We start from the raw sequence: 26081 nt of genomic DNA, 5'->3' as shown, positions 1-26081 counted from the left end.
TGCATTCACTGTCCCCTTTCTCCCCAGGGCGAGAAACACGTGCTGAGTCTCTTCGTGTACGTGCTGTAGTGTGTTCACTTCCCGGCGTCCTCCAGGCCCCAGCGAGTGCTCTCTCTGGAGGAGTCTCTGACCAGAGGTTTTTGCACTCCTGTGTAACACCGTTCTGTCGTCTCGCTCTCCTGTGCAGTCTCCCCCTGACCTGCTGTGGACTATGTTTCTAAGCAGAAGAATGAAAGGAATGCAATGCCATGCTGACAGAATGTGATAGAGCCAAGCAAGTGGCAACACTCTGACTTAGCATGTTAAAAAATAAGGTATACAACTCTTTTCTGAAACATACACCTGGTTGTGGTCATGGATGTGCTTTACTTCAGCTATGTGAGAGTATAAAAACAGCTGGCAAGCCTCACTTCACTGAGGAACTGCCCACTGTATTCACAGCACCTCTTAGCTGCATGGCAATTTTATTCCATTGAGTTTTCACCAAAAAAGCATCTACTAAATGCAAGATGCTCTGGTATAGCAGAGCAAGATTGGCCTGCAGTCTAACTTAATTAGAGTGAGACAGAATGTGTTTAGGCACGCACACCCTGTATAGCAGCGGGCGCCAACCTGTTGGACCTCACGGACCGCCAGAGGTCCGCAGACCACCGGTTGGTGACTGCCGCTTTCTAGGTCATAATGAATTTATCTGCATTGTAATTAATCCGCAGAGGCCAAATGAACAGCTGTGACTATGTTATCACCATAATGAGGAGACGGCTCTGCTCCCATCCAGCGACAAGGGGTGGAGCAGCCTTTCCTGGGACACTGGGTCTAGGCTTTCCAGGTGGAGTAGGAAAGCCTCGGCTTTCTTCTAAACGATATGTTACAGAATGTTCTGTCTATATGGCCTTGTTCCTACTTTTCAGGGTCATTCATCTAAACGAGAGAACTTAGCAGTCACTGCAGTTGCTTTACAAGATCACATTTTACATGATCTTCAACTGCGGAATCTTTCAGTGGCCGATCATTCCAAGACAAAGGTACCGAAGAGAGAGAACACATCAAAGTCTCTAAAAAGAAATATGAAAGCTGTTAAAGATACAGGACTTCAAAAGACTATACAAGGCCCCGAAGAGGAAGATCCAGAAAAAGAATATGTTCTTGATCCAAAGCCGCCTCCATTAACTTTAGGTAAGCTGGCCTCGCCCTTCATGTTTGGCTTATTCAAGCTAAAGAATTTGGTTGAGGTTAAAAGTAAAATTTTCTCTGCTGAGGTCTATAAATGTGTGACCTTATAGAAAAATGTGTATGTGCTAAAGTTTGAAAGCAATGATGGGGACAACTAAATAGTAAATAGCGATAGTTATGACAGTAGAATAAGCAAAATCGTGAAATGACACATCACTCATCCACGCCGACAGAAACAAGGGATGATGTGGCCGATGGGAAGTGAACACTCTTTCTGCCGGAGAATGACACCCGGAAGCCCAGGCGCAGGGCTAGAACTGGAACGGCACCATTTGGCAAGCAGTACAGCGATGACACCATGGGTGGGAAAGTCACGCTGTGACACGGTCCCACACGCACACGCTCATTGCAAGGGCACAACCATAGCTTTACAAGGGTAACATGGGGCAAACTGCACTTGACCCCGATAGACACCCCCACTGGTGCCGCTGGTGGCGCCGGGAGGGTGCGGCATCCCTGCTGTGGTAGCCTCACTGAAGTGCACATCCGAATTTAACCTGAGGAAACATCAGACAAACCTAAATTGAAGGACACTCGACATGGTCCCTGGACAGCACTCCTCCCAAGTGTTAAGAAAAGCAGCTAAAGATGGAGGCCCTGGCGCAGGCGGCAGGAGACGCATGTCTAACACCATTCTGTTGCTACAGAGACATGGCCACTGAGTGGAGTCGGGTCAGAAAAGAGGGCCGAGTGAGACAGGAACAGACGGGCAGGGTTAGGTCAACACCCTTTTCCTGGTTTGACCCTTGCATGCGGGCTATGAAAACGTTAACTGCAGGGAAGCTGGTGAGAGACACAAGGACTCTTTAACTGTTTTACCTTTTGCAAGTCTGAAATTATTTTAAACTGAAAGTGAGAAATAGAAAATATTTAAAAATTATGCTGGGAGTAGAAAATAGGTGTGTCTGGGGCACTGTGTCCCCGCGCACGTGTGACAGATGGAGGGGCACCACGTGGAGGGGACCCGCTGCCACAGCGATACCCGGAGCACCTTCCTGTTTCGCTCTAAACCGCGAACAGCACTGGCTGTGTTCCAGATGAGGCTCGGTGTCATTAAGGTGTGAGTGAGCCCACATGGTAAGCCGTTAACTCACACCGCACTGTTTTCACTTTAGCGCAGAAGCTGGGCCTGTGTGAGCCTCCCCCGGTGCCTCTCTCCTCAGATGAGTGGGAGCAGGTGAAGTGGAGGGCCACCTCGCAGGGGGACTCCTCGCAGCCCTGCCCGATCTGCAGGGAGGAGTTCCAGCTCCAGCCCCAGGTGGGTAGCAGGAGGCCAGGTGAGCAGCCTGGGCCCCTCGCTGGGAGGTGCTGAGCTGGAGCTTAAGACTCCCATGTTCTTCCCCGTGCACTTTAATAGGAGGCATTAGGTACACACACACACACACACACACACACACACACAGGTTTTTTCTTCCTGTGACCCTCAGATAACTTACATTTTCTTGTCCATTTACTAAAGTTACATGTGTGAGGAAGAGCTAAACACTGTAGTTAGCAATGCTGTTCACTGACTGGACAGTAATTCTCAAGCACAAAGACTGGACAGAAAGCCCTGTGCCACCAGCCACAAGACCTGAGCAGTCAGGATGCCGACAGGAGCGTCTGTCCCCAAGTGGAAAGCATGAAAGCTAGAAGGCATTTTTAAGCTATTATGTGAATCCTATATAATAAAAAGCTAATATGTAAATCAACCAAACAGCAGAACAACCAGTTGCTATGATGTGCACTGACCACCAGGGGGCAGACACTCAACGCAGTAGCTGCCCCCTGGTGGTCAGTGCACTCCCACAGGGGGAGTGCTGTTCAGCCAGAAGCCCTGAGCCAGGCTCACGGCTGGTGAGTGCAGCGGTGGTGGCAGGAGCCTCTTCCACCTCCACGGCAGTGCTGAGAATGTCCGACTGATGGTTTAGCCTAAGCTGTCAATCAGACATCCCCCAAGGACTCCTGGACTGCAAGAGGGCCCAGGCCGGGCTGGGGGACGGCCCCTTCCTGAGTGCATGAATTTCGTGCACCGGGCCTCTAGTTGAAATATAAAAGAAAAATTAGGCTTGAGTGTCTTGAAATAATTTGTGGAAGATACTCTAAGTAATATCTAACTTTATTCATGAGAGTTTGTCACACTATAGAGTATATATACTCTACCTCTGTCACGGTGTTTCTTTATGCTGATTCCGTGTGCCTGGTTAACTGTAACCTGCCCTTCCGTCCCAGTCATCTCCATTCAAGGCTGTGCCTCCCATGGGTAGGCCCTTGATGTTTGCTGGGATATGCAGCAGAGTCAAGAGCCTGCTTCACTTGCTCCCTGGCACATAACATCTCAAACTTCATTTCTTTTCAAAGGTTTACTGTTAATGAGTTAGTTCACAATAAAATTGTTGGTCTTTACTAATTTGAATTCACTACTGGTTATATTCCAGTTCTCCATTAGGACCTAACCTTATGTCTGTGAAACTTGGGTATTTCAAAAGATTTTAGCCCTTAAGCTACAAGATTACCATCTGGGATAGGGCAGCATTTTAGTGTAGAAGAGAGTTAATGAAGCCATGGTTGTCTTGCTGGCCTGGCAACCTCTTTCTTTCTTTAATTTTCTTCAGCTTTTAAAATCATTTTTTACTTTTAATTACAGTTGACATACAGTATTATATTAGTTTCAGGTGTACACCCCAAAGATTAGACATCACAAGTCACAAAGTGGTCATCTCAGTAAATCTCACACCACCCGACACAGACCTAGTTATCAGGATACTATCAATGGCACCCCCTGCTGCACCTTCCACCCAGGACTGTTCTGCCACAACCAGCCTGCATTTCCCCATCCCTCCTTCCTCTCCCAGCCCTGCCCTGCCCAGCTCCCCTTCCGGAAGACCAGCTACCTTTTTCTTTATTGGGTCTAAGCTTCTGTCTTTTGTCACAACCCAGAATATCACCATTTGTGGGAATCTGGGTCACAGAAAGGGAACATTTTCTCCTAACCACACTTTCCCTACATTTAAAAAAAAAAAAAAAAAAAAAAACAACTGATTCATATGTATCCAGCACTTATTACTATTTAGAGCAGCAGTTCTCAACCTGTGGGTCGCGAGCCCTTTGGGGGTCGAATGACCCTTTCACAGGGGTCGCCTAAGACCATCGGAAAACACATATATAATTACATATTGTTTTTGTGATTATTCACTGTGCTTTAATTATGTTCAATTTGTAACAATGAAATTGGGGGTCACCACAACATGAGGAACTGTATTAAAGGGTCGTGGCATTAGGAAGGTTGAGAACCACTGATTTAGAGTGTCAGAATTATATCTCAATAAAGCTGTGATTTTAAAAAATTAAAGAGTGCAATGTAGTTGTACAAAGCCTGAAAAAGGTATTTTTCTCTGCTTCTCTCCCCCGCTCCCCCCGCCCAGGATCTGCCCAGGAAATGCATCCACTTCATAACTGTTTCATTTTTAAATATACACTCTTTTTAATGGCTTAATAGCAAATTTCATGTGTGTGTTTGATGTTTAACTTAGCTTTTCTTGTTGAGATTATATACCTGTGCCATACTAAAAACACTAAATATTATGAATATGGAGGTTATTAATTTGCTTTTTTAATTTTTCAAAGAAACAAGCTTACCTTTCAAGCACTCAGAATTTTCTAATTAATGCATTTATGCTGCTTCTCTGTTACACTAATTGAAACTTCAAACATTTTTTGTCTCCCGTGGCAGGTGCTGCTTTCATGTTCCCACGTGTTTCACAGGGTGAGTAGCTGCGCTTGTGCTCACGTGTGCGAAGCGTTGCCTGTGGCTTCGGGAGACGGGGCCATCCTGCTAAGTCTGCTCACAGGCCCGCTGTTTTTATCTGTAATCATCTTTCACAGCTAGAAATGTGACTCTGGGCTACCGTGCACTTCATCCTGCTTAGAAAGTGGTGAATTTTATGGACGGGACCCCAGACGTTTGCATGGCAGTACAAGCGTGGGCAGCAGGTCCTGGGCTCACTGCGGTCACCGCCCACAGTCTCCTCTCCTGCACGGGACTTGTTTTCAGAAGGTTTTGATGTATGTGCGTGTGTATTCTTGTAAAAGATCATTTGGAACAAGTTACGTGAGGAAGGTGTTCACATCTGTTGAAACTTCTTCATGATCTAAATTGGATGGAGCCTCATAATTACGAGAACAGAACACTGTAATTACATGAGGAGTGAAAACGTGGTGCCTGAGTAATTACTTGTCATTTAAGGGAAATGTTTCCCCGCAGGCGTGCCTTCAGGCCTTCGAGAAGTTCACAAGTAAGAAGACCTGTCCCCTCTGCAGGAAAAGCCAGTATCAAACCCGAGTGATCCATGACGCGGCCCGGCTCTTCAAAGCCAAGTGTGCGATCCGGTGAGAAGGCCCCGTCCAGGGCACCCACAGTGGCAGGAGGTGCTCAGAGGTCACGCCAATGGCTGGTGTCACAGTGGGGGTGGGTGTTTCCTTTTGGGGGGGTGTTTCCTTCCTCCCACCCCGCATAGGACAGCCACCTGATCAGCCCTCTCCAACCCATGTTCTAGGATCCAAGCTTGCTGGAGGGGACACGTGGTTAGGAAGTGGTACCAGGATCTGAGGAGGACGATGCCACCCACAGATACCAAGTTGAGGAGAAAATTCTTTGAAGAAAAGGTAAGTACAGACCCTTAATTCTCCAGAAACTTCCGTTTCTACCTTTTCTTTTAGCCATTTTTTATTTTGACCTTTTGTTGGCTTGTTTAATGGTGTTCCACCAGCTTTGTGGCTTCAGTTTCCTCATCTGTCACATGAAGGAGTGACTTCTACCTTACAGAGCTATTCTATAGTGTCTACAAAGGCCTAGCACACAGTAGGCGCTTAGAAGTGTATTTACTCTATGTTCCTATGTGCTCAGGCACGTCTCTATCATAGCAGCTCAGGGGAGCTGGCCGCTCAGACAGGACACTGGCCCAGACCCTCAGGCAGGGCCAGACCCTCGCGGTCATGTCCAGGCTCACTGTGCATGGGGTTTAGATCCGTCTGCACCTCCCTGCCCTCCAAATGGGGTAAAGAGTGACATAACTGCTCCATCCATAGAGGGACCCTCTGTCTCTCGCTGTCCTGCGCTGAGCGCGAAACCAAGTGGCCCCGTCCTGAGCTTGGGGAGAAAAGGTGATGTTCACATGCAGCCCTGGTTCCGCAGATGCCCAGTCAGCCCAAAGAGCTGGTCTCTGGCTCACGCCGTCCCTTTACTTAGTCCCAGGGCTGCACAGGCATCCTGCAGGCAGTGGCCGTGGCCTTCACTCTGCCGCAGTGGACAACAGAGTCCTCCCAGTGCCCTTCCTGTCACTCAGGTCGCTGTCCCAGCAATGAGGTACCAGAATATGCACAAGAAAGTCAGACTCTTAGCTTGCTGTGACATCATTATGCCTCAGATTTAATCAAGAAATATACTTGATTTGCCCTCAGCAGCAGAATAACACAAAATGTACTATGTGAGCAAATGACCTAAAATACTGCTTATCTTGATGACAAAGCTGCTGCCAGGGGTGGAGAGAGGAATTTCCCTAGTAAGAGCGTCAGAGTGCTGGCTGAGAGGCCGCAGTGCCGTCCCTGTCCCGACACTGGAGGTGTCCCCTCCACAGGTGGGGCTGGCCCTGTGGGGGGAGCCGCAGAGGGAACCCAGAGGCCATGGACAGAGGGGCTGCAGGCACACATTTTTCGACATGTCTGTGAGGAAGTTATATGTCCAACTCAGCCATGCCCCTTACTTAGGGAAAGGGGACAGGGTCCAGGGAAAGGCCGTCTAACTCCCTCAGGCATCCCTGCTTGGCAGGAGGGCGCAGCCAGCACGGTCCTGGTGAGCCTCTGGATAAACAGTGTGCCACCTCCTCTCTGGATCGCAGTTCCTCAGAGTTTATCTACTTTTAAAAAGTCCTTGTCCTTGACCACAATGACGTTTCAGCCCAACCTACAGCCTTCATGCTCACTCCCTGCAGGAAACCTGGTTTCTGGACAGTTATCATCTTCTCAGCAATGTCTTTCCTCCTTCATCAGGGACTGGTCATCTCATGTTGTCATTCATTCTTAGGTCACACCTGTTTTCATCCTTCCGACTCCTCTCCAGGCTTTGCTCCATCCCGTTTCCTCTGAGTTACTTCGTAATTCCGGAGTATGATAGTGTTGGCTCTCCAATCAGAATTTACTTGTTTTCTGTTACAGAATTTTACAGATTTGATAGTCATTTTACCTTATGAGTATAAATATTGTTTCATCTGCACACACTTGAACTTTTAAAAACATAGGCCACACTTTGCTTTCACATAAAGCAGTGCCATGAGACTCAACCGATTGTACATCTGCACACGCACATACACACACAACTGAGATCTTTCTTCACCAAAAGTATGAGTCAGTGAGGCCAGTCTGTTGCACACGGAGCTTTTACTAGGCCTCTGCATTCTGTATATTCTGTGCTTCCTGTGTTTCATGAGTTACAGAATCCCCGCCACGTGTGCTCACTTCCCGTCTTCCCTGCAATCCCTTCACACCTCCCCAGCTCCCTCATCCCCTGTGGCCTTTAACGTGTGAACCTGCAAACCAAACCCTCACCTTAAATGGACGAAGTGATCCAATGCCAGACACTGTGTTAGCGGCAGGTGTGCACGCCTGCCTCCTTCCTAGCTGCCTCGTGTACTTAAACACCTGTGCCAGCAGAGCCCAGAGGCTTCTTAGTCATTTCTGAGTGATTCTCGCAATTTCATGATTTTTCCTATGTTTTCCAACTTGATAGAATTCACTTTGTGAGCTATAGGCATGGGCTAGGAAATAAAAATCTATAATTTTAACCTACAATTTTAAAATGCCAGTATATTTTAATGGAATCTCCAAGATTATTGAACTATATTATTCACTGTCACATTACCCAGGATGCTACAGATGCATCCAAACTATATGATTATTACACAAATGATAGTTTGAGAACTTATGTCAATAAATCAAATTACTGTAAATTACAGGGTGAAGGACTGTTGAGGAATAGGATACTCCCACAGTCTCAAAAGTACCAACCACAGATCACTTATAATTTACAAATAGAATGAGAAGTCTTTAAATTGGAAAGGTCTGGTGGACATCTCCTAAACTCAACGAACATGATTACCAATAACTGGGTGAACTGACACCAGTGACCCTAATGTGGCAGGTGCGTGGGGACAAAACATCACCTGTGCACTTTCATGCCAAAAATGCTAACCCAACCCAGTCATGAGAAAACATGCAATCAGGTAAATCCAAAATGAGGACTGTTCTGCAAAACAGCTGGCTGTGACTATAAAACATCAGTGCCATAAAGACAAATAAAAAAAAAAAAACACTGTGGAATATTCTAGAATAAAATGGAACTACAAAACAGTTATAAAACAATAAGATGGCATTAGTGAGTCCTTACCTATCAATGGTTACTCTTAATGTAAATAGGTTAATTTCTCCAATCAAAGGGCATAGAATGACTCAATGGGTAAAATACAGGATCCAACCAGAGACTCACTTCAGCTTCAAGGACACACACAGGCTCAAAGTGAAACTGTGGAAAAAAATATTCCGTACAAAAGACAGCAGTCTTGCATATTCTAGCAGACAAAATAGACTTTAACTCAAAAGCTGTAACAAGAGACAAAGATCATTATATAATGATAAAGGGGTCAACTCATCAAGAGGATATAACAAAAATCAACTCAAAATGGATTAAAGACTTAAGACCTGAAACCATAAAGCTCCTAGAAGAAAATATTGAGAAAAGTCTCCTTAACATTGGTCTTGGCAATGATTTTTTGAATGTAACATGAAAAGCAAAAGCAAAAATAAATAAATGGGACTACATCAAACTAAAAAGCTTCCGCACAGCAAGGAAACAACCTACAGAAGGGCAGAAAATATTTGCAAATCATGTATCTGATAAGAGATTAACATCTAAAATATATAAGAAACTCATACAACTTAATAGTTTTTAAAAATCCACATCTGATTACCGGTAAAAAATGGGCAGAGGATCTGAACAGACATTTTTCCAAAGAGGATATCCAGATGGCCAACAAGTACATGAAAAGGTGCTCAACATCACTAGTCATCAGGGAAACGCAAACCAAAACCACAATGAGAAACCACCTCCCACCCGGTAGGATGGCTGTCATCAAAAGACAAGAGATAACAAGTGCTGGCAAAGACACGGGAAAAGGGAACCCGGTGACCTGGTGGTGGGAATGTAATTGGTGCAATCTCTATGGAAACAGTATGGATGTTCCTTAAAAATTAAAAATACAACTACCATGTGACCCAGCAATCCCACTTCTGAGTACTGATCCAAAGGATATGAAATCGGGACAACAATGAGATATCTGCACCCCTTCAGTGAAGCATTATTCACAATAGCTAGCACATGGGAACAACTTAAGGGTCCATCCACAGATGAATGATAAAGAAGATGAGGTAGGTAGGTAGGTAGGTAGGTAGGTAGGTAGGTAGGCAGGTAGGCAGGCAGGTAAGCAGGCAGGCAAGCAGGCAGGCAGGCAGGCAGATGATAGAGTATTACTCAGCCATGAGAAAGAAAGAAATCCTACCATTTGCAAAAACACGAGGAATGGACCTTGAGGATATTATGCTAAGTGACGTAAATCAGACAAATATTATACAGTGCCACTTATCTGTGAAATCTAAAACAGTCAAACTCAGAACCAGAGAATAGAATGGTAGCTGCCAGAGAATTGGGAGATATTGGTCAGAGTATACACACTCCCAATTATAAGATGAACAAGTTCTACAGATCTGATGTACAGCATGGTGACTACTGTTAACAAAGCTGTATTATATGCTTGGAAGTTGCTCAGACAGTAAATCTTACCTACCACAGAAAATCATGTGAGGTGTTGGCAGTATTAGCTAACCCTACTGTGGTAATAATTTCACAACATATAAGTATATCAAACCATCACATTGTATGCCTCAAACTTACCCAATGTTATGTGTCAATTAAAATCTAAAAGTCACAGACTGAGATATTTAAAATATAACTATAACTCTTGGTCTGGGTTTCTCAATATTCACCCCCATTTTCCAGAACTGACACGTGTACTAAACTCCAACTTCAGAAGAGCCAGTGTCTGCAGGTTTCCTGGGAATACACCCACTTAAAAATAAAGAAATCCCACAGCTAAAATGAACAATGGCTGTGTTGAGGCTCCTGGGTGGGAGACTTGCTCTGTGACCCAGGCGGTGACATGCCTGCAGAGGCCTGCCTTTCAGCTCGGCTCTGACACAGGCCTCACCCGTCACCCTCCCACAACATACGTGTGCACAGAGCCACTAGAGACCTACTGTCCAACTTTAGAAACTGGAGAGTTTGCAAAGCACACTGCGCAGGAACCACAGTATCGGGTATGGCGATTCTCAGTCACCTGTGGAGCAGCCCGTCTTTGCTCTGGGGTGACGTGCACCCAGCAGCCACATGCCTAAGCGCTAGCTCCATTCTGACCACTGGTGAATGTTAAATTCATGCAAACTGAAACTGCACATTACTAGGAAAAATAAATCATGTGCTACATCCCGTAGTCAACGGTGGTAAATATCGGCTCCACGGCCTCACCAGCCAATGAACCAGCAGCCCATGCGGTGCTGTACCCGCTGTCTCCAGACTGCTGGGATTAACACATGACACACCATCAGAATCATCTCATTTAAGAAAGACTATTTTAACACCAGAAGAGGAGGAATATTTGGCCACACACTGAAGGAGATCTCTTTACACTGCAGACATTTAGCTGTATAAAAACACTCCACTGAAGTTATTTTTTTCTTTCATCCTGGAAGTGGGTGAAAACTTCTTTGCTGCCCTTGGGAACCACTGGTTGAGACCAATAAGTTACTGTCAGGGAAAAAGTCTAATCAATAGAAAAGAGAGGCAACAATGGGGTGTTCTTAGGCACAGTAAATTAGGAAGTGCTTATTTCCTTTAAAGTTCCAGGAGTGGGAGAAGACAGGTATGTGTTTAACCCTCCAGCTGAGCTTGGCCCGTTATTTTTATGAGTCAGTCTGTCTCCCTTGGGAGAGCTGTGGCCGTGCATTCCCATTCCTGTCCTACAGGGGGATTCAGGAAGTCTCTTCCTGCTTGGTTTTCATGCATCTACTGGGTGTTACTGGGTAAAATACAGAGGCCGTCTTTCTACAAATACTAATGCCTCCACACACTGAGAATTTAAGATGACCCCACTGCTTTAAGATGACCCTGGCACATTCCTAACAAGACTACACCCGAGCAAAGCGATGCCATGCTGCCTGTAGGTTCTTTCAGACAGACAGTGTCCTGAGTAAGAACCAGCAGATCAGATGCTGAGCTCTGCGCCGTGAGCAAGCGTCCAGAACTGACCTTGAGTCAGCAGTGCTTTGTCGGGGAGGACGCAGAGCTGTGAGGACAACATGGCTGTCCTGGTGCATCCTGAGCTCAGATCAAAGCCACCTGCAGAGGTCCCGAGCCCATGACTGCCTCCGGCCCACAGGGAGGCCAAGTGCTGCCCAGAATGCAGCGGCTGCTCGGTGAAAGCCTTTGATCCTTATCTGGAAGTTCTGCTAGCATATGTCATATAATTGAGGCATGGCCTTTTATGACTGCAATTAAAACTTTTCAAATGCACTATATCATCTCCACCCCAGCTAAAAGTCCTGACCATTGTGTAAAAAGTTAGTGATTTGTCAGACACTGGTTGACTTTAGGGGCTGCTTGCTCCCGCACCCTCCTGCGTGAGATTTATCCTACTTTTTTCATTTACATCTCACCAAACAGCGTAATGGTCTGAAAGTTTGTTTAGTCCTTTGAGTTCCTTTATCACATAGAGATGGCAAACATTCTGTTGCTAACTTGAAGTGGCTCCAAGCAGCAAGACTGTGAGGATATTAAACCAGTAAAAGCTTATCAACTGATTCATTGATATGCTGTAAATTCCAGGCTTTTCATTTTGCTTTGGAGGGTGGCCCTAAGTCAACACATTAGTAAGCAATTTGCTGACATCAAGATGGATCACTCCGAGAGGCCTCCTGGGCAGTCAGAGTTCACCTGGGTACTGTTGTGAGCATACTTTTTTTTTAATGGTTCGTCGGTACATTACTTGTAAATAACCAGAAATTGCTTTATATATCCATAACCTGAACTCTTAATTACTTATCAAATATCTGAAATATGAGACTTAGAAGGAAAACTATATGAAGACAGTCATTCTTATTAAAATTGAAAATGTTATGCATTTTTCCATTTCTGAATAATTAATAATAGCCATTCATTTAAAAACTTGCACTTGTGTCTTTTTTTTTTCTTTGCTAGTTCTTGCTCTTCACTTACTAAGGCATCTGATCCATGTAACCTAGAGGGAGTTAGTACAGGAAGGTGGACACTGAGCATGTGAGAATTTGACATTTAAGAAATATTTCATAAAAGTTACACTTTGGACATGGCTTTGAATGGGTTACAGTAGGTAGTCAATAAATATATGTTGATTTAACATCTTAAAATATTTCCCTTATGAACTTCCAAATACTTGAAACTATAAGAATAAAGTCACACCAGTTCACATTCAGAAATTTGCCTTAAATATACACTAAAGGATTTCAGTACATTTATTAACAAGCTAATGTCAATGTTATGGTTATTAGCTAAACACTGATCTTTTATGGAATCTTGAAACTGACAGTAACTTTAAAATCATTGCACACAAACATTATTGTTTTTTAACCCCAGAAAGAAAACTGTCAGCCATCCATCCCATCAGAATATGTGCACGGGGCATGTGTGTCCTCGTTTCTAACTACTGCAAATTTAAAGTCAAACTTTTACTGAATGCTAAGGGCCTCACCAAGATGAATGAGGTGATTCCCCGAATCTACGGAACTCACTGGAGCAGTGAGTACACACAGGAACAAGATAACAGCATCCAGCCCTGAGGGGTGGCAAAGGAAGGGGCCAGAGATACTCAGAGAGTTGAGAGCAGGGACGCACAGGCATGGAGTCATGGAAACGAGTGAGGGAAGGAGGCTGGCCAGTCCTGAAGATTCACGCAGGAAAGCAGTGAGGCGGGGAGGGGTGTTGGCGCGAGGCCCATAGACCCTCAGCCTCTAGAGCAACGGTTCTCAACCTGTGGGACACGACCCCTTTGGGGGTTGAACGACCCTTTCACAGGGGTCACCTGAGACCATCGGAAAACACATGTATAATTACATATTGTTTACAGTAGCAAAATTACAGTTATGAAGTAGCAATGAAAATAATTTTATGGTTGGGGGTCACCACAACATGAGGAACTGTATTAAAGGGTCGCGGCATTAGGAAGGTTGACAACCACTGCTCTAGAGGGTATGCAAAGGAGAAGTTGGATAAGTGAAATGTGGGGAGGGTGATGCCAGTGGTAATATGGGCATCAGGTGCACATCCTGCCGCACAGCCACCCTTCCCTGGGCACACACCTGCTTGCCCCTCCCGCCTCCTGATTCTTGGTGCTCCCACCCCGCCTTCCTGCTATGTGGGAGCCCTGTCGCTAAAGAAAAAGGTCCTGGTCACATGGGCCCGGGCTGGCACAGAGCCCACCCAAAGTAGCTCTGCGATTCCCAAACTGCTGACTCAACAACTTTAGGAACTGTTCCAGGCCTTCCAATCACGCACTGTGCAAGCACTACATGATAAAGCTAAAATTATTTTATTTTTTAATGTGTTTTTTTTTATTTCAGAGAGAAAGGGAGAGGGAGAGAGAAACATCAATGATGAAAGAGAATCATTGATCTGCTGCCTCCTACAGGCCCCACACTGGGGATTGAGCCCACAACCGTGCCCTAACCAGGAATCAAACCGTGACCTCCTAGTTCGTAGGTCAACATTCAACCACTGAACCTTGCCAGCTAGGCTAATAGTCTTTAGCCACCATTACATATAAAAGAAATTATTATTTTTCTCGATGAAAAGCATATAACTGAGGATTAAATGACAATTTTTTTTATTGATTTCAGAGAGGAAGAGAGAGGGAGAGGGAGAGAGAGATAGAAACATCAATGATAAGAGGGAATCACTGATTGGCTGCCTCCTGCACACCCCCTACTGCGGATCAAGCCCGCAACCCTGGGCACGTGCCCTCAACCAGAATCGAACCCAGGACCCTTCAGTCCACAGGCTGACACTCCATCCACTGAGCCAAACCAGCTAGGGCTAAATGAAAGTTTTTAATGCTTTGTTAGCAAGGGTGTGATGTGTTTGTTATAAAAGCTGAGTGGACATGAACATGTAAATTAAATCTAACTAGTAGCCTCCAGCGAGGACACCTGCTGGGCCTGCATTTCGCAGACTTCGGTCCTGAGTGAGGAACAGGCATGGAGGTGAGGAGTTTTCCAGGTAGAGGGGGACATCAGACATGTGAGGGACAGAGGCCAGCATGGCCAGGCCAGGGGACGACAGACTAGAGGGATGAGGCAAGGCGGGCCTGGCAAGATCCAGTCCTGGCCCTGGGAGTGGCTGCTGAGACCAGAGGAGAGTGGAGGACACAGCTTGTGTCCAGAGAGGGGAAGTGACTAGTTGTGACAGAAGCTGTGAGAAGCTGAACTGCGTGAACCTGGGGGCTGGACTGCCAGCGCTGCGGCAGGTTCCCCTGCACTGTGGGAGGTGACAGAGCCCTCACATCCCGGGCAGGTGGTGCCAGTGGGTGTCTGCGTGGAGGGGCAGGGCGCCGGGGGAGAGCAGCAGGTCTCTACCTGGTCCCTTAGGGTCTGGCTGAGAGAACGCAGGGGACACCATACTCAGTGAAAGCCACCCTGTTCAAAGTCTGGAGGAAAATGCCACTAAGGGCACTAAATGTGGAACTTCCTTCTGTGGCAGCCTCACTATGTCATGTTGTCACATGGTTTTTATTTGCAGCATCTACCGTGTGTCCCTCTTCTCCAGCGTCATCATTTTCAGTTTGAGTGGCTACAGGGAAGGGATGTACCCAAGCAAGGACATGAGAGGGTTCCATCCATAACCAGAATTCAGAAGAAAAATAGGACATGGGGACAGTAGCTGTAGCTGGAAGCAGAAGGGCTAAGAATTTGCCAGATCAGAAGGCAATACAAACACAGATTAAGTAGCCCAAGGAACTCCAGTACAGTTTAGAGGAAAAGGAAGAGGAAGGAGGAGGGGGAGGGGGAGGGGAGGGGGAGAGGTAGGGGAGGGGGAGGGGAGGGGAGGGGGAGGGGAAGGGGAAGGGGAAGGGGAGGGGACAACCATGATGAAGGCAACAGCGGCAGATTGTCCAGAAGCTGCACAACACTGAAGGCAGAACTCTCGAAGCAGGACAGCAAAGGGCAGGCGATGCTCCCAGGAGCAACCGCAGCAGAAGCCAGAACACCTAGCAGGACATCACAGGTCATGACAGAGATGGGACAGCAGTCTAGAACTGCACACGTACATGGAAATCCAGTCAGGCGGAGGCACCAGAAAGGCAGTTTCAGACAAAAGCTGGGAGAGTGCCACCAAAATGCCTTCATCAAAGGGAACTAGGGTGCCTTTCGTGAGGAAGAGAATGGCATCAGGCTCCCAGATGCAGAGTACAGTGAAGGGACATGGCAAAGTGTGGGTAAACCCAACAGACACTGACTCAATGCAAGAATGACAGTGACCTAACCCAGGAGAAGATCACTGTATGAGGACAAAAATCCTGAATGCATCTCTAGGGTAACAGCTGAAAGAACACAAACACAGTTCTAACCTTCAAAGCAGTAGAGACAAAACTGAGATAGCAAATGTCCACTGGGAAGAAGAGCAGAGATAAAGACCAAGCAACGGTGGGACAACTAGAGGACGGGACAGGACGGGCTCAGTCGATGGTAATTACAGGTTGGACTGAATGTGCCCATAAAAAATAAATGCAGCTATAAAAGAAATACGTGCGAAAAAATAGAAATAAAGTGTGACTATATGTACTTACCAAGAGAACGCAATAGGAAGAGCTGCAGTTCTGGTCCCAGACAGATATCAGAGCCAAGCATTAGCGCTCACAGCGTAGAACACTGCCCCCTGCAGCTGGAACACACATTCTTTCAGTGCAAACAGAGCACTTCAAAACACCGACCATAAAATTCTTCATCATAGTTTAAGCTATTTAAAATGCACAAAGCATGCTCTCTGTCTGACACAGTGTGCTTTAGAAATAATTTTTTAAGAACCAAAAATATTTCAGATGTTTGCAAATTAGGAATAACCTAGTCAAAACATATTGCAATGGAAATTAGAAAATATTTTGATTTTGTCTTTTTTACCAGTGCAGAGGTCTTTCTCCTGCACTTACCATGCCACGAGTTCACAGGGAGTGGGTTCCGCAGTCCCGGCTCCTTTCCACTGGTCCCCACAGGAGCCTCTCTGGGCGGAGCAGCTGGGCTCAGTGCACCCAGGTCCCCTTTCCTGCTTCCTTCTCTTCCTAGTCATGGTCCTCCCCATGTTGGTGGAGCAGCTGGGCCCAGTGCACCCAGGTCCCCGCTCCTGCTTCCTTCTCTTCCTGGTCATGGTCCTCCCCATGTTGGCGGAGCAGCTGGGCCCAGTGCACCCAGGTCCCCTCTCGGGCTTCCTTCTCTTCCTGGTCATGGTCCTTCCCATGTTGGAGGAACAACTGGGCTCAGTGCGCCCAGGTCCCCTCCCTGGCTTCCTTCTCTTCCTGGTCATGGTCCTTCCCATGTTGGAGGAACAGCTGGGCCCAGTGCACCCAGGTCCCCTCTCTGGTTTCCTTCTCTTCCTGGTCACGTTCCTTCCCATGTTGGAGGAACAGCTGGGCTCAGTGCACCCAGGTCCCCTCTCCTGCTTCCTTCTCTTCCTGGTCATGGCCCTTCCCATGTTGGAGGACCAGCTGGGCTCAGTGCGCCCAGGTCCCCTCTCCTGCTTCCTTCTCTTCCTGGTCATGGTCCTTCCCATGTTGGAGGAGCAGCTGGGCCCAGGGCACCCAGGTCCACTCCCCGGCTTCCTTCTCTTCCTGGTCATGGTCCTTCCCATGTTGGAGGAGCAGCTGGGCACAGTGCACCCAGGTCCCCTCTCCTGCTCCCTTCTCTTCCTGGTCATGGTCCTTCCCATATTGGAGGAGCAGCTGGGCCCAGTGCACCCAGGTCCACTCCCCGGCTTCCTTCTCTTCCTGGTCATGGTCCTTCCCATGTTGGAGGAGCAGCTGGGCCCAGGGCACCCAGGTCCACTCCCCGGCTTCCTTCTCTTCCTGGTCATGGTCCTTCCCATATTGGAGGAGCAGCTGGGCCCAGTGCACCCAGGTCCACTCCCCGGCTTCCTTCTCTTCCTGGTCATGGTCCTTCCCATGTTGGAGGAGCAGCTGGGCCCAGGGCACCCAGGTCCACTCCCCGGCTTCCTTCTCTTCCAGGTCACGTTCCTCCACACGCTCAGGAAGCTGTCTCGCTCTTCGTGCTTCACATGCTCAATACCTACATTCATTCTCTTGAAGAACCTCACCCTTCCCTTGTGTGTCCACCACGATGCCCGCCGCAGGCTGGGGGACACTGGGCTCCTCCGGTTTTGCCAGGGAACCCTGCGGGGCACTCCTTTGAGCAGCGCCCATTCCCTCGATGTCCACACAGCGCCGTTCTTGTGGACTCACATTATGTGGCCAAAGGAGCGACTCCCTGTTCCCTCACAGGCCGGAGGGCATGGCGAGCCTCTCTGTTCTCCCTCTGTGGTAGTCATTTTGGTAAATTACTGGAAAAGGGCGGTTTGGGTTGAAAAGCTAGAAAATACTCTGAAGTAAAAGCAAAACACATAGGAGGATTTGCGGCCTGAGACTACAGCAATGGCTGCTGCTTCCGCACAAGGTGCGGTCCCGAGTCCAGCGCTGTGGTTCTGACACGCAGCCCTTGCCGATCCGCCTGCCTTTCTGCTGCTTCGCCAATTAGCATTCAGACCCCGCGCTCAGGCTCACAGAAAACTGACTTCCAACAAGGACCGACGTCCGTCCGCGCCCACCAAGGCCGGAGCGAGTGATGCAGTGACGGGAAAACCCTGACAGTCAGGTCCGTGTCAGGGCCACCGAGTCGCCGTGATGCGGCTCGCCGCTCAGAAGGCCCGCAGGTGTCAGGAGCCGTGTCCACTGCGGGGTCTCCGGGAAGAACCCACCGGTGCGGGAGGACGCGGGTGCCTCCATCACCTGCGTGGTGGAGCGCCCCCTGGGGGCCCGTGAAGTCGGCACCGCGCCCAGGCCGACTGCGGCTGCGCAGGAAGGAGCGCTCCTGGGCGCAGGTGCACAGGTGCCCAGGTGCCCTCGGGAGAGCCCACCTGAGGGACCCAGGCGCCACGCGTCCCGGCACCTCCGTGTCCAGGGACCTGCTCAGGGGAACCGGTGCGGTGCATCCTGGGATGGGGACCGCGGACCGAGCAGAAGCGGGAATGTGACCACTCGCACCCACCTCGCCTGGGCCGCCCTCACCGCCCTGGCCCCACGCAGCCTGAGGTGCCTGACCTCTGACCTGACGTCCTCCCGCGTGATTGCAGTGGCTGCCGCAGAGGGGGGCCGGCAGGGGCGGGGCCAGAGTGGGCGGGGCCAGAGTGGGCGGGGCCAGATGGGCGGGGGCAGAGTGGGCGGGGCAGAGTGGGCGGGGCAGAGTGGGCGGGGCAGAGTGGGCGGGGGCAGAGTGGGCAGGGCGGCGGGGCCGGGAGGTGGGGGCCTGGCGGCTCCACGGGCAGCACGGTCCGAGCCCAGCGTGCGGTCCTGTCTGGGCAGGGCGCGCACAGGAAGCAGCCATGTGCCCCCCGGGTGTAAAGGACCGCGAAGCAGTCCCGTGCAGCGCCTTCCACGACCCTCTGCTGCCTGTGCCTGCGGCCCCCACACTGCAGAGAGCGCGCTCTCCAGTCAGGTTTGCTGTGAGCAGTGGCCGGTGACCTCCTGGCGGCGGCACTGCTCCCTGATGTAACCTCCTGCGGTGTGTAGCCCGCTGTGCACGGGGCGGCCCGTGTAGGTTGTGTGTGTCTGCGGGGCCCTTCACACAAGGACGGAATCGAACAGCACCTTCCCAGCCATCCGTTGCTCAGCGGCACGTGACTGCACTGCAAGGTGCGAAGTCCAACCGCATAGAACGTATGTCCCCGCATCACACGTCTGAGCGTCTGCGTGGTTCTGCGGGGCTTGGTTCCTCAGCCCAGTTCCCGGAGACACAGGTGAACCAGGAGCCAGGGGCCGTGGCTGGAAGGAGCAACCCCTAACGCCGTGACTGAAGATGGAGGCTTCCGGCCGCAGTGCAGCGGGCGCACTAGCCCTCCTCCTCCTGCGTGGCCATCCCCTGGGCCTCGGAGCCCGGTGTGTTCTCCCGACACCCCGCTTCCACTTGGAAGAGCCATGTGGCCCCGCCTGGCCCGGGGAACCGGACATGTGGCCCCTGGGTGAGGCGCAACTTCTGTGGGCCGCTCCGTGCTGGGGGAGGGCAAGGAAGAGACCCAGGGGTGGGCCGCCTGGCCCCGCCCTCCACACCGCACACTCCTCTGCGCCGAGCGCAGCCTCGGAGGCCCGACAGGAGCCCCCCCCCCCCCCACGCCCCCCACGCTGGAACTCACGGACAGCTTCGAGAGTCGCGTCTCCGGCCGGCCCTGCGGGCCTCCTGCTGGTGTGGACTCCGAGCATGAAGCTGCAGCTACTCGATTAAAAGGAACAGTCCCATTAGCAAAGTTTGATTGTGCTGCCAACACAAACACCTGTAACAAGTATGGAGTCAGCGGATAGCCAACCCCGAAGGTATTTAGAGATGGTGATTCTTCAGGTGCTTATGATGGCCCAGGCCTGCTGGTGGGATCGGCAGCCCCCTGAAGAAGCAAGCCGACCAGCTGCAGTTCCTCTCAGGCCTGAGGAAGAAGGTGACAAGTTCATTGGTGATAGAGATGCTTCTGTGGTGGGTTTTTCCAAGGATTTATTCAGTGAAGCTCACTCTGAATTTCTAAAAGCAGCCAGCAACGTGAGGGATAACTACCGATTTGCACACACCAATATTGAGTCTCTGGTGAACAAGTATGATGATGATGATGGAGAAGGTATCACCTTGCTTCATCCTTCACATCTGATGAACAAGTTTGAAGACAAAATTTCAGCATATAAAGTACAGAAAATGACCAGGGGCAAGATTTAAAAAAATTATCCAGGAAAACATTTTTGGTATCTGCCCTCACATGACAGAAGATAGATAAAGACTTAATACAGGGCAAGGACTTACTTGTGGCGGACTATGACGTGGGCTACGAAAAGAATGCTAATGGTTCCAGCGACTGGAGAAACCGAGTGATGATGGTAGCAAAGAAATTCCCGGATGCTGGACACTAACTTAACTTTGTAGCTAGCTGCAAAAGCTTTAGCCATGATCTTTCCGATTTGGGTTTGGAAAGCACTGCCAGAGGGACTCCTGTTGTTGCTCTCAGAACTGCAGAAGGTGAGAAGTTTGTCATGCAGGAGGAATTCTTGCGTGATGGCAAGGCTCTTGAGAGATTCCTGCACAATTACTTTGATGGCAACCTGAAGAGATACCTAAAATCTGAGCCAATCACAGAGAGCAATGATGGGCCCGTAAAGGTAGTGTTAGCAGAATTTTGATGAGATCGTGAATGATGTAAATAAAGATGTGCTGATTGAATTCTATGCTCCTTGGTGTGGCCACTGTAAGAATCTGGAACCTAAGTATAAAGAACTGGGAGAGAAGCTCAGAAAAGACCCAAATATTATTATAGCCAAGATGGATGCCACAGCCAATGATGTGCCTTCTCCATATGAAGTCAGAGATTTTCCTACCATCTACTTCTCTCCAGCCAACAAGAAGCTAGATCCAAAGAAATATGAAGGTGGCCATGAATTAGGTAATTTTATTAGCTATCTACAGCAACGAGAGGCTACAAACCCCCTATAATTCAAGAAGAAAACCAAGAAGGCAGCGGACAGGAGGATCTCTAAAGCAGCAGCCAAACATGCCACTTTGTAAAGAACTCCTCCACCAGAGCTGGGAAAACCGTTAGGGAAGGACTGGTACCCATATGGGATTATTACCTCTCAGGGCTGAGAGGATAGATGCATATTATCTAAATCCTGTTAAATTTTCTCTAAACTGTTTCTTAGCTGCACTATTCGTGGAAATACCAGGACCAGTTTATGTCTGTGCTTTTGGGAACAATTATTTGTGCTGCTGGGCGTGGAGGGAATTGAGTTGGGGTTATTTTCTAATTTTTTTTGTACATTTGGAACAGTGATAATAAATGGCCCCCTTTCAACTGTCAAAAAAATAATTTCAACTTTTTAAAATCCAGCTCCTAGAAGTTTTAAGATTTCAGATGTGGCTCAGGGTACATTTCTGTTGGGCAGTGCCAACCTAGAGTAAGTTCCCAAGTCTTAAATTTTAGAAAGTTCTTAAAACAATTACACTAAGAAGTTTTTTCTCTCAGTATATCATACACCACTTTGAGATGACTGGGAGAGGAAAATAAAGAAATCAAATACAGTCCTACCCCCCCCCCCACCCCCCACCCCCAAACCCTGTGCCATATCCATTTACGGCTAGGGTTCAGGATCTGAAGAAGGAGCCGTGCACAAATGAAAACACTAGACAAGAAATATGAATTTAGAAGGCATGGGGGCCAGGTGGAAACTTCCCTCTGGTGCAGAAGCTCGCTGAAAACTCAGTCCTGTCTGCTTTTATTCACTTGAATATACATTTGCCCTTTAGGAATGCGTACAGGCATATCAAAGATAAAGTTTGGTAAACAGTAAAAGGGTTATCAGGTTAGGGAATTGCCTTCAGCCATTGAGCCCACAGCAGGGCAATATTATGCTGATTTTCAGCCCTGCTGAATATCAAAGTCCATTGGCCTTCCAATGGCACCCTGCGCCTCCCCCCCTCCCCCCTTGTGCCCCTGCTCTTCCCAATCTTTCTTCATAAGACATGCTCAGCAGCGAGGTCATCCTCTGCCCCCGAGACTCCGGGCCGGCACAGCTGAACTGAAGCCATGACCCTGCTCCTCCTCCGCAGCCACCTGAGGCTGGCCTTCATCACCTCATCATCGCCTCCTGAAAAACCCTGCAGGACTCATGGGAAAATGGGCAAACCACCTGCAACATGTACACCTGTAACCAAAACACTAACAAAAGCAATCACTGTGCTTATTTAAAGCCCTACTAAAGTTGAAGACATTAAATTCCTAATAAACCAATAACTATAGGACTTCACCTTTTGAAAAAGGAGTTGATGGCATCTTGATGGAAGGAGTTGATGGTATCTACAAAAGGATGGATGGTTCCTAATTCTGGATATTAAAATTCAGAGATGCCCAGGCCAGGTAGCACAGCTAGAGCATTATCCCAAAATGCAAGATTGCAGGTTCGATCCCCAGTCAGGGCACAGACAAGAATGAACCAATGGATGGATAAATAAGTGGAAGAACAAGTCGATGTTTCTCACCTCTCTCTCCCCCCACCCCACCCCCCCAAAAAAAGAATCAATTTTTAAGAATTCAGAGCCCTGGATGGTGTTGCTCAGTGTTTGAAGCATCCGCCCAAGGACCAAAGGGACCTGGGTTTGATTCCAAGTCAAGGGCATGTACCTGGGTTGCAGGTTTGCTCTCTTTCTTCCCCCACCCCACCCCCATCAGGACTTGTGCAGGAGGCAACCAGTGTGTCTCTCTCAAGTCAATGTTTCTCTCTCTCTCCCTCTCCCTTTCTCCCTTCCACTCTCTTTAAAAATCAATGGAAAAAATATCCTCAGGTGAGGATTAACAACAACAACAAAAATTCACAGAGCCCAGCTAGCATGGCTCAGTGGTTGGGTGTCGAACTATGAACCAGGAGGTCACTGGTCAGGGCACATTCCCGGGTTTCGAGCTCAATCCCCAGTGGGGCTGGGAGGGTGTGCAGGAGGCAAATGACTCTATTTCATCATTGATGTTTCTATCTCTCTCTCCCTCTCCCTTCCTCTCTCAAATCAATAAAAATATATATTTTTAAAATCACAGAGATCAGGGAGAATCACATAGTGATTGGGGTGCATGGCCAAACAGAGTCCCAAGGACACTGAAGGATGCCAGGTTACAATGGGGCCTACCAAGGGCAGTCACCCCTGAGTCCGTTACCCACACTATCCAGAAACATTGCACTTTACTAATCACACAGCAGCAAATGCACATTGTAGCCAGGCCTGCAATCGGCTTGCTTCATGCTTGCAATTCCGGTTTCTGCCAGCAGGAGGAGATAACATGCTGTGCCACAACCAGCCAATAATGTCCAGTTAAATACTTGGTCACAAGGTGGCCAAGCTTCTCTAAATCTTTTTGTGTGGAAACGGTAGTACCTTAAAGAAAGAACTGGGCGTGGGGAGCAATAGAGACTGCACTTGTGCACACTACCGTCAAACACACTGCTTCAGTGTTTGCCATGAAATGTAAAATGCTGCGCCCGCTGTGCTCTGTGGCAAAGGGACAGAGCCATCCGTGAACGGATCGCACTGGCTGGTAAGAACCCTGTAGGTCCTTACACAGTGGGTTTCAGACTGTGCTTTCAGAGTTTGGCGAGAAAGCAAACGGAATGGTTAGTTTAACAGAAGGTGATCATCTGTCTTTTTATTTCCTTTTCTTTCTTTAAAATATATTTTTATTGATTTCAAAGAGGAAGGGAGAGGGAGAGAGAGAGAGAGAGAGAGACAGAAGCATCAATGATGAGAGAGAATCATTGATCGGCTGCCTCCTGCACTCTCCACACTGGGGATCGAGCCCGCAACCTGGGCATGTGCCCTTGACTGGAATCGAACCTGGGGCCCTTCAGTCCGCAGGCCGATGCTCCATCCACTGAGCCAAACCCGCTAGGGCTTGATTTCCTTTTCTATGGCCACACAAAAATGATCATTCATAATCAGCGACCACAGAGGGAAGATGGCCAGCAGACACCAAGAACCAGCACTGGTTCCGCTGCCTATGGTCGCAGCAGGAGATCATGGCCTGTGCGTGACCGTCCTCCCTAAGGCACAGTAAGTGGTGCCACAGGTGGTAGGTGACTAAGTTCGTAAAAGCCCAGCTGCTTTCTCCTGTCAACTTTTGATTTCTGTGTATTCCTTGCTGACAACCATCAAGGCTAACAGCCAGGGGATCTTTATGGTAACCTCTCGGCCTGAATTACCTGGACAAGGAGTTATTAGACAGACGGACAGCCAGACGCCCGTTTCCCCAAAGGCAGAGGCCTGAGGGGAGCTGGTGACAAGCGTGGCCGACCCCCTGCCACCGCACCGAGTCACGCTCAGCCACCGGCGCTCCGTTCCCAGTTCACAGAGATCAGCCGGCGCATGCTCTGCTCCTACCACACCGACATCGACGAGCTCTTCGCCGAGATCGACCACTGCCTGGCCATCAACCGCAGCGTCCTGCAGCAGCTGGACGGGCAGTGTGGCCGCAGGCTCACGGACGACGACTGGCAGGAGATCCAGGCACAGGTAGGCCCTCCACAGGGAAGTGGCGACCTTGGAGGGAGGCCTAAGGACCTTGACCTTCACACACACACACACACACACACACACACACACACACACCGGCTCTGGGTGACTGCGAGGCCCTTCCTCTGAAGTTCTGCTCTGATGATGCCAACTTGTGAACAGTGGAAACACCAAAGGGAACGGACTGCCCGGGCGCCACCGACCTCACCGCTCCATGCGCTCCCCCTGGGTCTGCAGGGACCATGGGAGGAAGGGCCACTGAGTATCCAACAGAGGCAAAACTTACTTGAATGTCATAAAAATAAGAACATTTATAATGATGTTTAACAGCTACATAGAGCTGTTTTCTGAAAAAGACCATTCTATTGCTTAATTAGAAGTAATTCTGTATTGTCGATGCTCAGTATTTTATAAAGGATTTTGTTTCTAAATGTCTTACCACAGACGGGTCCAACCCCCTTTCATTTTCACAGGAGTAACAGGATGTGTATAGAATTAACATGTGTTTAGCGTTATTTTAACACAGGACGAGACTCATTCATTTGAGCAGATCCCTGTCTCTCAGGACCTCGGTCTCTCCTAATCTGGATGAACCGAGACCCTGAGAGGCTCTCCCTCTGTGTTGCAGGCCCTGCAGCGGGAGGCCTCCGAGTGCTCCATCTGCCTGGCGCCGCTGGCGGGGAGCGGCCGGCGCCCCCGGGAGGCCGTGCTGCTGTCCTGCTCCCACGTGTTTCACCACGTGTGCCTGCTCGCTCTGGAGCAGTTCTCCTGGGGCGACAGCTCGCCCTTCCACGCCTGCCCCCTCTGCCGCGCCTGCTACCAGAAGAAAATTCTTCAAAGCTGAATGTCATGGTCAGGGAGAAGTTGCGCCACTCTGGGGCAAAGTCTACCTTAACTTCTGACAAACCGTGGGGATTTGGGGTTAAGTGCTGCAGTGCAATTTGTTCTCCAGGGAAGGACCCTCACAGTTGTGCATAGGAAACATAACGAGATTTAAAAAGCTGACAACTCATCCAGTGTCCGTCTTCACTCTGTAAAAAGAACATTCCAGATTCATGAGTTTAATCCGTTGAAACAGGAGAGGGACGGATGTAACTTGAGTTCCTGAGGTTCTGTAACTGCTGACTTGTGCCGAGTGGCCTGGCCGGGGTTGCTCAGAACAGAAAGTGCCCCTTCCTCTCCGGAGGTCTACCTGGCCCATTTCCACGGGGCTCTGCTGGGCACCCACACAGCGCGGTGCTGCCGTGGCTGGTGTCTGACCAACAAGGGTCTGGAGGCCCCGCCATCATCCTCCTGCTGGCTCCCTGGGTGCTTCCCTGCTCTGTAAGAAATCCCCCTTGTGCTTCAGCCCTGGAATGTGTAAACGATAAAATACTCGGTGGGGGTCGGCATCG

At 49.0% G+C, this 26081-nt stretch overlaps 1 protein-coding gene and 1 pseudogene across 2 annotated transcripts; both read left to right on the top strand.

Moving 5' to 3' along the window:
• Window positions 1-299: 299 nt before the first annotated feature.
• RNF32 (ring finger protein 32) lies at window positions 300-25531 on the top strand (the record flags this gene model as incomplete). Its single annotated transcript, XM_081102300.1, has 8 exons — window positions 300-314; window positions 912-1176; window positions 2349-2491; window positions 4946-4978; window positions 5477-5601; window positions 5769-5877; window positions 24520-24687; window positions 25316-25531. The coding sequence occupies 8 exons, from the start codon at window positions 300-302 to the stop codon at window positions 25529-25531; spliced, it is 1074 nt and encodes a 357-aa protein (XP_080958426.1).
• Window positions 16686-21173, top strand: LOC308527250 (protein disulfide-isomerase A3-like; annotated as a pseudogene). Its single transcript has 2 exons — window positions 16686-17659; window positions 19802-21173. The product of its transcript is annotated as a protein disulfide-isomerase A3-like (transcript).
• Window positions 25532-26081: the final 550 nt, after the last annotated feature.

This window comes from Myotis nattereri (assembly GCF_964212035.1).
Source record: "Myotis nattereri genome assembly, chromosome: 11".
NCBI lineage: Eukaryota > Metazoa > Chordata > Mammalia > Chiroptera > Vespertilionidae > Myotis > Myotis nattereri.
Note: the sequence above shows the minus strand (reverse complement) of the source record. Positions and strands in the feature narration are given on the sequence as shown.